Source organism: Coregonus lavaretus (genome assembly GCF_964263955.1).
Source record: "Coregonus lavaretus genome assembly, chromosome: 31".
NCBI lineage: Eukaryota > Metazoa > Chordata > Actinopteri > Salmoniformes > Salmonidae > Coregonus > Coregonus lavaretus.
Window position 1 is genome coordinate 14,989,686 of NC_140018.1, and position 13,534 is coordinate 15,003,219.

Consider the following 13,534-nt stretch of genomic DNA (forward strand, 5'->3'; position numbering starts at 1 on the left):
GATGTTTTGTAATTGATAAGAAAATAACTATAAATCTGCAGATTAGGATAAGTGAAGTTAAGAAACTTCAAAGTAGGATTTGTGTTCTATGTTTTGTGTTGGTTTGTGAGTTCTGAGGGTGTTACTGTTTGTCTGTTGGGGGAAATAACGGAGGGACAGCTGGTCTGTCTACTTTCTGTTGGTTAGCTTGGAGAGAGCTGCTTGGGAGCTCTTCTCACTCTGAAATCGCACTGATGAATGGACTACGCATGCGTGGGATTTTATGAGTTTAGAGTTACGTAGAGCAAATATGCCACTCCCCTGCCTGCACTGAGCTGCTGGGAGACGCAGACTCAGAGCAGACAGAGAAGAAGGGGGAGACTTACACACTAATAAAGTATTCTGTTTGTTAAATCGGCTGTTGCTTAACGATGAAACTATTTGATTGAGATCTATTGAATTGATAAATGAGAGATATGTTGACGGATTAAAAATAAATAAAATAAAATGTTATTGAGCTATCTATAATATTCCTGAGTTAAGCTGTTTGCTTATTTCTTAGCGCGAATGTGAACAGAGGAGTATTGAATGGTTGAAATAACCCAGTGAGTGCATAAAATACTAAATTATTGTCTGTTTCTTTGTTCTTCTGTGATATGAGAGACGATAAGGAGGAGACAGAGAGAGAGAGGAGGTGCTGACAAGTAAATCACGCGACAGGGTGTGCTGCAACGGATCCAGTCAAATTAAGATAAGATTCAAATTAAGATTCTAGGTTTGGAAATAGGGTGAAAAGGGGAATGAAGAAATGTCATAGTCTGGAAGTGTCACGATCGTCTAATGAGGGAGACCAAAGCGCAGCGCGTTGAGCGAACATGACTTTATTAAATTAAAGTACTCACTACAAAAAACAACAAACAATGACGAATCGTGAAGTCCTCAGTTACAATGACTGACAAGGAACAAAAACCCACAACACTAAGGTGAACACTGACAGTTTAAATATGGCTCCCAATCAGAGATAACGAGCCGACAGCTGACACTCGTTACCACTGATTGGGAGTCACACGACCAAACAAGGAAACACAACCAAATACAACACAACCAATACCAAACACAACCAAATGAACACACCCTGGCTCAAAATACACAGTCCCGGAGCCAGAGCGTGACAGGAAGCCTACCATTGGAGGATAAGTCTAGGAGAGAAGTGGGGACTTGGACTTTTTCCATGGTATGGTGTAACATTTTTGGCAGATCAAATTGATAATATTACCTATACTTTGCAGGGTTTTGCAAATGAAACGATAAGAGGGTTTAACCTTCTGTCAATACTCAAAGGAGTATTGATGGATAGATATCAATTTTGAATATCCGATCATTTTTCACATGTTTTTACATATTATTGGGATATTTAGTATTTTGTGATGAATCAAAGGGGGGAAATGGAATGTGATTCATTTTATATATCATTTTTATATTATTGTTGATATTGATGTTTCAATGTGAATGTGTTGTTTTGCAAAATATACTGTTTGGTCTTTTCTTTTCTTCCAGAAGCATATGGGGGAATGTGTAGAGGGGATTCAAATACTCAAACATGGACAATAGGAATGGACAATATGAATGGACTGGAGGAAGTGGAACAAGGAAGGTGTGGAAATGTTCAGATTCCATCATCCACGTTTCATTGAAAGTCGACACTGCTGAGGAGATGAAGTGTAGTGGACTACATTCCAGTGTCTGCAATGATATATAGACATATTTGCATGTGTAATACATAATTCATGTCATATTTTTTCTGTATTCCTTTTTGAAGAATGATATTTGCTGTAGTGGGGTACATGTGGGGATCTCAGATGTTTTTGTTTATTTCGTGGATGCTTAGGGATATTGGGTCTAGGCAGGGACAGAGAGAATCCACAGGAGGGTCCGATGGGTCGACCAGCCTGAATGTGATTTTTGATTGTATTTTGTTTGCTGAGGCTTTCATGTGTATTCAATTGCATCATAGTTTAAAATGCATTGATAAAGATTTATGAATTGATCTGGAGTACTTAGGTGGTTGCCTGGGGCAGAGGGGCCGTGAGAGAATGTTACTGTCTTGATTGATTGATGGATATTTGGAAAGAAAGCTGCCAGACAGGTTTTTCGCTCTCACACTCCATAAAGATTTGTTCATATTTCATAGAAATGTATTTACACTCCATAAAGATTTGTTCATATTTCATAGAAATTGATTTACACTCCATAGAAAAATGTGATTTTGGTTTATAGTTAAAGTTACTCAATAAGAGAAATTGTTATTTGTCATAATCCTATTCTTTTTGTTTTCGAGACTTGAAACAAAGGAGGGGAGAACAACATATTAAGAGATTGGGCCGTTGTTCTCCAGATGTCTGCAGAAGTCTGTAAATTGGCGCTGAAATCTTCATTATAATAAAACTATTATAATCGAGGACAGTGTCCGCGGATTCCTTGTTCTCACAGCATAATTAGCATCATTATTTAGTTACTACACTTGCATTAGGAGGAACCCAGGGCCAACCGCACCAGCATATGGTCTCACAAGGGGTCTGAGGATCTCATCTCGGTACCTAATGGCAGTCAGGCTACCTCTGGCGAGCACATGGAGGGCTGTGCGGCCCCCCAAAGAAATGCCACCCAACACCATAATTGACCCACCGCCAAACCGGTCATGCTGGAGGATGTTGCATTGTTGCAGGCAGCAGAACGTTCCCCACAGCGTCTCCAGACTCTGTCACGTCTGTCACATGTGCTCAGTGTGAACCTGCTTTCATCTGTGAAGAGCACAGGGCACCAGTGGCGAATTTGCCAATCTTGGTGTTCTCTGGCAAATGCCAAATGTCCTGCACGGTGTTGGGCTGTAAGCACAACCCCCACCTGTGGACGTCGGCCCTCATACCACCCTCATGGAGTCTGTTTCTGACCGTTTGAGCAGACACATGCACATTTGTGGCCTGCTGGAGGTCATTTTGCAGGGCTCTGGCAGTGCTCCTCCTGCTCCTCCTTGCACAAAGGCGGAGGTAGCGGTCCTGCTGCTGGGTTGTTGCCCTCCTACGGCCTCCTCCACGTCTCCTGATGTACTGGCCTGTCTCCTGGTAGCGCCACCATGCTCTGGACACTACGCTGACAGACAAAGCAAACCTTCTTGCCACAGCTCGCATTGATGTGCCATCCTGGATGAGCTGCACTACCTGAGCCACTTGTGTGGGTTGTAGACTCCGTCTCATGCTACCACTAGAGTGAAAGCACTGTTTGAACTCGTTACCTGTATACAAGACACCTGTCCACACATTCAATCAAACAGACTCCAACCTCTCCACAATGGCCAAGACCAGAGATCTGTGTAAGGACATCAGGGATAAAATTGTAGAGCTGCACAAGGCTGGGATGGGCTACAGGACAATAGGCAAGCAGCTTGGTGAGAAGGCAACAACTGTTGGCGCAATTGTTAGAAAATGGAAGAAGTTCAAGATGACGGTCAATCACCCTCGGTCTGGGGCTCCATGCAACATCTCACCTCGTGGGGCATCAATGATCATGAGGAAGGTGAGGGATCAGCCCAGAACTACACGGCAGGACTTGGTCAATGACCTGAAGAGAGCTGGGACCACAGTCTCAAAGAAAACCATTAGTAACACACTACGCCAGCATGGATTAAAATACTGCAGCGCACGCAAGGTCCCCATGCTCAAGCCAGCGCATGTCCAGGCCCGTCTGAAGTTTGCCAATGACCATCTGGATGATCCAGAGGAGGAATGGGAGAAGGTCATGTGGTCTGATGAGACAAAAATAGAGCTTTTTGGTCTAAACTCCACTCGCCATGTTTGGAGGAAGAAGAAGGATGAGTACAACCCCAAAAACACCATCCCAACCGTGAAGCATGGAGGTGGAAACATCATTCTTTGGGGATGCTTTTCTGCAAAGGGGACAGGATGACTGCACCGTATTGAGGGGAGGTTGGATGGTGCCATGTATCGCGAGATCTTGGCCAACAACCTCCTTCCCTCAGTAAGAGCATTGAAGATGGGTCGTGGCTGGGTCTTCCAGCATGACAACGACCCGAAACACACAGCCAGGGCAACTAAGGAGTGGCTCCGTAAGAAGCATCTCAAGGTACTGGAGTGGCCTAGCCAGTCTCCAGACCTGAACCCAATAGAAAATCTTTGGAGGGAGCTGAAAGTCTGTATTGCCCAGCGACAGCCCCGAAACCTGAAGGATCTGGAGAAGGTCTGTATGGAGGAGTGGGCCAAAATCCCTGCTGCAGTGTGTGCAAACCTGGTAAAGACCTACAGGAAACGTATGATCTCTGTAATTGCAAACAAAGGTTTCTGTAAAATTACAGACCTCTACATGCTTTGTAAGTAGGAAAACCTGCAAAATCGGCAGTGTATCAAATACTTGTCCTCCCCACTGTATATCAAATGGTGTCGTCTGCGTAGAGGTGGATCTGAGAGTCACCAGCAGTAAGAGCGACATCATTGATATACACAGAGAATAGAGTTGGCTCGAGAATTGAACCCTGTGGCACCCCCATAGAGACTGCCAGAGGTCCAGATAACAGGCCCTCCGATTTGACACATTGAACTCTATCTGAGAAGTAGTTGGTGAACCAGGCGAGGCAGTCATTTGAGAAACCAAGGCTATTTAGTCTGCCAATAAGAATGCGGTGATTGACAGAGTCGAAAGCCTTGGCCAGGTCGATGAAGACGGCTACACAGTACTGTCTTTATCGATCGCGGTTATAATATTGTTTAGGACCTTGAGCGTGGCTGAGGTGCACCCATGACCAGCTCGGAAACCAGATTGCATAGCGGAGAAGGTACGGTGGGATTCGAAATGGTCGGTGATCTGTTTGTTAACTTGGCTTTCAAATACTTTCGAAAGGCAGGGCAGGACGGATATAGGTCTGTAACAGTTTGGATCTAGAGTGTCACCCCTTTGAAGAGGGGGATGACGCGGCAGCTTTCCAATTTCTGGGGATCTCAGACAATACGAAAGAGAGGTTGAACAGGCTAGTAATAGGGGTTGCGACAATTTTGGTGGCTAATTTTTTTATATACTTACCTGTGCTAGCTTATACAGCCATGTCATTCATATTATAGCAGTGCTATAGCCTAAGTTTTCTTTCTCCTCTTTCCTTTCAGGACCACTTGTCAATTTCAGTTCTCACTGGACATGATTCTCAGTTATCTGAACCGTGAGTGGTCAGATGTGTGTGCCAAATTGTTGGCAGCAGCACAGTTACAGTCACCAACGTTCTAGATATCATGAAAACAGCCTAACCAGCTCTGCTAGAGCGAGTAAAATGGTCAGAGTGAGGTGTTCTCTCATTTGTCTGGAAGTAGCTACCAAGCTTGCCAACTTTAGCCAGTTAGCTTGGGTGCTTGACTGCCATTGTGAGGTCAGATTGCTCGGATCAACCCTACTCCTCCGCCAGAGCGTCCAGTGTGCACTCTGAATGCTCCCAGAGCAAAACACTCTGAATTTAAGCACGCCCAGAGCGCACTTTGAGCACTCTAAATTTACAAACACACCCTCACTCTTTTTGGTGTCTGTCCTTGTGTGATGCGACTCGGCTGGAGGACAAGTCATTTTTCTTTGGTGGAGCTTTTGACATTCCGGCTGTATCTTGGACGTTGATTCACCTGAACTATTAGCTCAAATAAGTGACAGTGTTACCTAGCTAGCTAATGTTAATGTTACATGACTTGAGAGAGCAGTTTGTTTTGACTGGGAAGCTGGAGAAAGTTTGATATGTTTCTTAGTGAAAAAGCCCCAGACCCAGAAGATCAAGGGAGACCTCCGGACGGATGTGTGTGTTGAGACTGAGGGCTGCAGCAGGCAGCTGAGTCTCATGAATGAAAGCAGCCAGAGCAGCACGAGCGCATGTCGTGACAACTTTTTCCTAGGTTGTAGGTAGGCTATTTAAATTGTCATTACGGAGAAACCTATTTCCAACCCTTTTTCTATAAAACTGATGCGCATCAAGAAATAAATAACGGTGACAAAGCACAGAAAAACGACTTTAGGCGCTCTAGAGCACATTACATAAATTCGCTCGGAGGTGGTTTAAACTGCTTTCTAACGTCGACTTTGCTTGGGTCTGGAGCGGAAATTTGAAATAGAAGTTCTAGAACTCCCTGGCATTCTTCTGTTATGGGGAAAAGTCCACAATGAAACTGACATTAAATGTGGACAATGATACATTTGCATCTGTTGGCCATCAATTATCCTATTAATTTCTATGCCTATGTAGGCTACTGTAGTCTTCCATTTTATACAAGAAATATGTTGAAATGATGATCGCTGGAGTCATTGCAAATCAATTTATGCTATTTGTGTAGCCTACCTGGAGCTGGCAAACGGATTTAATAAATAGCCTATAACTTCAATTTGTTGTTGTTGTAGCCTTGTGTTATTATGCAATTATTAATGGCCATGTTTAGTTAATGAAATTGGAAGTTATCAATTGTGATCATGGTCACAGTTCTATTGCAATTGCTGATCAGCTGTTGTTAGAATGCATTAGATTGAAGGTAACAGGCTACAGATTAGGCTACAGGTATTAAAAAAAACAATTAGCTACACTGAGAAGAAAAGATAAGAGCACAATAAGGTGCATTAAAATAAAATAGCTCTAAAATTCTGGATTTGGATCAGATGTATATAGGCCTATTGTACTCTTGTGTGCAGGCCTAATCTAATTCTCTGTTTATGTTTGGCTCACACGGACTAAAGTCAAAATAGAAAGACTGTTTCCTTGTCTGTCTCTGGGTATTGTCATTAATGAGATTAATTTGACTGTTGCTATTTCTTTAATAAAACATTAATTGGCTACTCAAAACATATCCTATAAAGATAACCTTGACTTTATGAGTAGCCAAAGCTATGCATTCAAATCCCAACAACAGGGAATGTAGCAACATTTACTTTTCCATTTGTATACAGTACCAGTCAAAAGTTTGGACACACCTACTCATTCAAGGGTTTTTCTTTATTTTTACTAATAGTGAAGACATCAAAACTATGAAATAACACATATGGAATCATGTAGTAACCAAAAAAGTGTTAAACAAATCAAAATATATTTTAATATATATAGCCACCCTTTGCCTTGATGACAGCTTTTCACACTCTTGGCATTCTCTCAACCAGCTTCACCTGGAATGCTTTTCCAACAGTCTTGAAGGAGTTCCCACATATGCTGAGCACTTGTTGGCTGCTTTTCCTTCACTCTGCCGTCCGACTCATCCCAAATCATCTCAATTGGATTGAGGTCGGGTGATTGTGGAGGCCAGGTCATCTGATGCAGCACTCCGTCACTCTCCTCTTGGTAAAATAGCCCTTACACAGCCTGGAGGTGTGTTGGGTCATTGTCCTGTTAAAAAACAAACGACTAAGCCCAAACCAGATGGGATGGTGTATCGCTGCAGAATGCTGTGGTAGCCATGCTGGTTAAGTGTGCCTTGAATTCTAAATAAATAACAGACAGTGTCACCAGCAAAGCACCCCCACACCACCTCCTCCTCCATGCTTTACGGTGGGAGCTACACATGCGGAGATCATCCGTTCACCCACACCGCGTCTCACAAAGACACAGCGGTTGGAACCAGAAATCTTACATTTGGACTCTAATGTCCATTGCTCGTGTTTCTTGGCCCACGCAGGTCTCTTCTTCTTATTGGTGTCCTTTAGTAGTGGTTTCTTTGCAGGAATTCTATCATGAAGGCCTGATTCACACAGTCCCCTCTGAACAGTTGATGTTGAGATGTGTCTGTTACTTGAACTCTGTGAAGCATTTATTTGGGCTGCAGTTTCTGAGACTGGTAACTCTAATGAACTTATCCTCTGCAGCAGAGGTAACTCTGGGTCTTCCATTCCTGTGGCTGTCCTCATGAGAGCCAGTTTCATCATAGCACTTGAAGAAACTTTCAAAGTTCTTGCCATAATATGGACTTGGTCTTTTACCAAATAGGGCTATCTTCTGTATACCACCCCCCTACCTTGTCACAACACAACTGATTGGCTCAAATGCATTCCACAAATTAACTTTTAAGAAGGCACACCTGTTAATTGAAATGCATTCCAGGTGACTACCTCATGAAGCTGGTTGAGAGAATGCCAAGTGTGCAAAGCTGTCATCAAGGCAAAGGGTGGCTATTTGAAGAATTTCAAATATAAAAAATATTTGATCTGTTTAACACTTTTGTGGTTACTACATGATTCCATATGTGTTATTTCATAGTTTTGATGTCTTCACTATTATTCTACAATATAAAAAATAGTATAAAAAAGAAAAACCCTTGAATGAGTAGGTGTCCAAACTTTTGACTGGTAGAGTACATTAGGTCGGGTAGTATTAAACATGATTGTTGTTACACTAAATCAAGGGACACTGCTGGAGTGTGTTTGTAAGTATCAGCCAACTTGTCATAATGTGAAAACAGCTTTACTGTATATGGGGTAGTAGAAAGTAGGCCTACTGTACATTTAGCCTTTATAAAATTCCACTTATTACTTTATAAAAGTAATCAGTGGCTTAGTTATGTTGAACTGGCACTGATAGACCATTACTCAAATTGCATATGTACAGTGGGGAAAAAAAGTATTTAATCAGCCACCAATTGTGCAAGTTCTCCCACTTAAAAAGATGAGAGCGGCCTGTAATTTTCATCATAGGTACACGTCAACTATGACAGACAAAATGAGAAAACGAAATCCAGAAAATCACATTGTAGGATTTTTAATGAATTTATTTGCATATTATGGTGGAAAATAAGTATTTGGTCAATCACAAAAGTTTCTCAATACTTTGTTATATACCCTTTGTTGGCAATGACACAGGTCAAACGTTTTCTGTAAGTCTTCACAAGGTTTTCACACACTGTTGCTGGTATTTTGGCCCATTCCTCCATGCAGATCTCCTATAGAGCAGTGATGTTTTGGGGCTGTCGCTGGGCAACACGGACTTTCAACTCCCTCCAAAGATTTTCTATGGGGTTGAGATCTGGAGACTGGCTAGGCCACTCCAGGACCTTGAAATGCTTCTTACGAAGCCACTCCTTCGTTGCCCGGGCGGTGTGTTTGGGATCATTGTCATGCTGAAAGACCCAGCCACGTTTCATCTTCAATGCCCTTGCTGATGGAAGGAGGTTTTCACTCAAAATCTCACGATACATGGCCCCATTCATTCTTTCCTTTACACGGATCAGTCGTCCTGGTCCCTTTGCAGAAAAACAGCCCCAAAGCATGATGTTTCCACCCCCATGCTTCACAGTAGGTATGGTGTTCTTTGGATGCAACTCAGCATTCTTTGTCCTCCAAACACGACGAGTTGAGTTTTTACCAAAAAGTTATATTTTGGTTTCATCTGACCATATGACATTCTCCCAATCCTCTTCTGGATCATCCAAATGCACTCTAGCAAACTTCAGACGGGCCTGGACATGTACTGGCTTAAGCAGGGGGACACGTCTGGCACTGCAGGATTTGAGTCCCTGGCGGCGTAGTGTGTTACTGATGGTAGGCTTTGTTACTTTGGTGCCAGCTCTCTGCAGGTCATTCACTAGGTGTGGTTCTGGGATTTTTGCTCACCGTTCTTGTGATCATTTTGACCCCACGGGGTGAGATCTTGCATGGAGCCCCAGATCGAGGGAGATTATTAGTGGTCTTGTATGTCTTCCATTTCCTAATAATTGCTCCCACAGTTGATTTCTTCAAACCAAGCTGCTTACCTATTGCAGATTCAGTCTTCCCAGCCTGGTGCAGGTCTACAAATTTTGTTTCTGGTGTCCTTTGACAGCTCTTGGCCATAGTGGAGTTTGGAGTGTGACTGTTTGAGGTTGTGGACAGGTGTCTTTTATACTGATAACAAGTTCAAACAGGTGCCATTAATACAGGTAACGAGTGGAGGACAGAGGAGCCTCTTAAAGAAGAAGTTACAGGTCTGTGAGAGCCAGAAATCTTGCTTGTTTGTAGGTGACCAAATACTTATTTTCCACCATAATTTGCAAATAAATTCATAAAAAATCCTACAATGTGATTTTCTGGATTTTCTTTCTCTGAATTTGTCTGTCATAGTTGATGTGTACCTATGATGAAAATTACAGGCCTCTCTCATCTTTTTAAGTGGGAGAACTTGCACAATTGGTGGCTGACTAAATACTATTTTCCCCCACTGTATACTGTATTACAGTATAAATGAGCGGAAGTCAGTAGCGAGCAAGTCAATGGGCAGTAGTAGACATTGCTGAGTGTGTCTGTGTCCTGGAGGCCAGTGTGACGTTGGTTTCTTCTCTGATAATAATAGGAGCATGGGAGAACACGAGCTGCAGTGGTGAGCAGAACAGTCTGATGACTATTACACACACACAGCCTCCTCTAAGTGGTACCGCATGGCCATGCCTGACACACACACGAGCCCAGGGAATGATGTTGTGAAACATTTTATAACGTGAATTTCCATTTCTCCGATTCCATTTTCAGTTCCTATGTTGAGCCTCGAGGGATCACCTCCAACTAGTGTTTTCGTTAACACACACAAACACACACACTTTCAATTCCATTGTGTTAAATATTGTCACTAATAAAGGATTAAGCCAAGAAGACAAAACATGCAATGCAGTCTCAATTAAAATGTTTATTATTTTTTGTTCTTGTGGTAGATTCAATGTATATTGTCACATAACCATTTGATAGACCCAGCACTTTGCTTCAAAAAGCATTTACACTTGCCTATGAAACTCAACTTCTTGGGCAGAGGGAGGGTTCACTCCCACGCCTGATGCTTTTTGTACCTCACAAGGAATTATACATCCATGATAAAGCACAAATGTTTAAAAAAAATACACATCTTAGATGTACTCTTTCGTACTATCACAAAGACATCAAGTGAAAATCCAGCAACTGCAGAAAGAGGAAATTAGGAATACATGTATAATTAGTTAACTACATGCACCGTACATGTGAAAGCTTTAAGTAGCAGTAAAAGTATTGTTGTCCATTCGTTTACTCCAATCAGGGGAGGGGCAGTAGTGTTGGGTAAAAATAAAGAGGATTAGAAATGATGCAAACTATTAATTTGATAGAACCTAAAATCTATCTGCAATATTAAAACTGATCTACACCCCCCCAAAACAGATTAATATTTTCGAAAAAAAGGCATCAAGTCGCTTAGGGATTTCAATCAGAGTTCCTATGGTACCTTCCTTCTATTATATGTTTTTTCTTTCAAGATGTCCTTTTGTGTCCGTGTGTGACTAGCATTGCCTAGAAGAACACTTGAAAACATTACACCGATCATATCATGATAAAAAACAGACAAACTTATTATTTATGGCACAGTCTTAGTCCCACCTTTGTTCACGCCTTCAGAGAAAAATATGAGAAGAAAAAAAAACTATTGAAACCATTATGAAACATGACAATTACATGCGTAATTGTGACAACAGTGTGAGAACAATGAGAACATAGTGGTAACGGTAAGAGGGTAAGTTTCTATATCTAGTGTGTCACCTCCATCAGGGTGCTCCTCTGTCTTCCACAACCAGAGCCTGATAACACAGGGCATCAGGGAGAGCACTAGATCCGGGGGGGGGGGGGGGGGGGTGGACGCAGTAGGAGTCCTCAGTGCTAGCAGCAGCCTGATTTACTCTCGGCAGCCATCGTCTCCTGGTCCAGTTTGATGCGGTCTCCGTTGCTCTCCTCGTACGGCAGGCCCTTGTCATTCAGCAGGATGTTCTCCACCAGGAACCGAGCTGCCTCATCCACGTTGATGTTGTCCTGGGAAAGGTAAAAAAAATAACAGGCTTAAGGTTAAAGATCATCTCAATTCACATTAAAACACAAATACAGTTGCTGGGGGATATTGGTTTAGGCAGTTACCTAATGAGATGCAACATTGGTGAAACCGGTTTGGCCACATCCATTTGTTACACAGAACATTAGCCTATAAAAAGATATAAACCATTGGTCCTTTCTCCTCTACTCAAGCAAAATAGGTTATGTTTTCAGCTGTCAACTCCAGACGACCACCTTCCCAATGATAATGGCTGTGACTAGGCTTCCAACATTAGCAATCTGACCATAATTCTTTGATAACTCCGCTAAAGTTCTTTAGATTACTTCATATACCCCAGCAGGCATCTGAGAGGTGTCAGAGAGTGGGCCTTGAAAACAGCAGGGTTAAACCAAAGCCATCCTCCTTTTGTCTTTTTTTGCTCCTCGGCAGACGAGCGCAGCACAGCACAAAGCTGTCATCCCTCGCTTTGGAAAGGTTATGAATATTGATGGGTCTTCTCCAGGCCTCGACTGTAGCTAAGGCATGTACAAAGGGACACTTCAGAGATACAGCCAGGGCACCTTGGGAGTAGCGAAACTCAGGGTTAGTGTATGACTGGACCACACAAGTGTGTCAACACCGCATCAAACAGAATTGAGAGGCCTAAGTCGATGGAGCATGGCATCAAACACATCAAAGTTCATCTAATTATGAATGCAGATGGGATTTCAACTAAAATTCTTCAAGTTTTTTGAGTTTGACTATTTGAGAATAAACTGCTCTTTGATTAGGATGTATTATGCTGGTGAGGTCATGAACACAGGACGAATCTGGTGTGTCAATAAATAAGGAAATCAAAACCCAATTGAAGTCCAATAAAAATAAGCAGGCAAACAAACCTCGTAATTATTTAGTTCAGGTTTGGACTTGGGAAAGCTAATCCGAAATAAATTCTAAGAACCTCCCTAAAGTCTAGAACCACAGACTCAGATAGGACAACCCCCAACACAAAACACTGCAGGTTCTTTTTAAAGATCCTTACTTATTTTTTGTAATTTTAAATAGATTTCTAAATATTTTTGTAAATGATTGTAAAGCCCAATATAGTACACCCTTGACATATGGATTCCGCATGGTCTCTCTCTCTGAGCTGTCCAGCAGTCGATGTCTCAACCACAAGATGTCACAGAAAGTCATGTGACCTGTGTGCCTTCCCCAACCTTTAGGGACCGTAGCCTGAGGCATGCTTCTGAATGCTTGGCCGATCCTTCACATGGTGACCAATGTTCCCTCTAAGCAGTGCGCGCGCCAACAGGTCGATCGCGATAAAAGCCATACAATTATTGTAAAGTACTATATTGGGCTTTACAATCATTTACAAAAAGACTTAGAAATCTATTTAAAATTACAAAAAATAAGTAAGGATCTTTAAAAAGAACCTGCAGTGTTTTGTGTTGAGGGATGTCCTATCGGAGTCTGTGGTTCTAGACTTTAGGGAGGTTCTTAGAATAGATCTCAGATCAGCTTTCCCAAGTCCAAAGTATCTCTCTTTTTCAAACTAGCAATGCAGAGCAATTTCATTCCCCAGAAACTATATTACAACAAATATTATGGTTGACCTCAAATGTGCTGGTTGATAAAATACCTGTATTTATGGAAAATATGTTTGAGAATTGTATTTTGTTTTTAAATGATATTGTAAATTGTAATGGTAGAGTTATGCCATTCATGGAGCTATCGGAATTGTAT

The 13,534-nt window shown here is 42.2% G+C and overlaps 1 protein-coding gene and 1 pseudogene across 2 annotated transcripts in view; both read right to left on the reverse strand.

Moving 5' to 3' along the window:
* The window catches only part of LOC311106778 (androglobin-like), an 89,773-nt pseudogene extending 84,150 nt beyond the window's left edge, over positions 1-5,623 (reverse strand). Inside the window, exon 1 of the transcript in view lies at positions 5,539-5,623. The product of the transcript in view is annotated as an androglobin-like (transcript). The remainder of the gene's footprint in view (positions 1-5,538) is intronic.
* Positions 5,624-10,621: 4,998 nt separating this feature from the next.
* Positions 10,622-13,534, reverse strand: part of LOC311106537 (ras-related protein Rab-32-like) — a 33,620-nt gene continuing 30,707 nt past the window's right edge. The window contains exon 3 of the mRNA XM_084148905.1: positions 10,622-11,787. Coding sequence (XP_084005031.1) covers positions 11,638-11,787 — 150 coding nt within the window. The 3' untranslated portion in view covers positions 10,622-11,637. The remainder of the gene's footprint in view (positions 11,788-13,534) is intronic.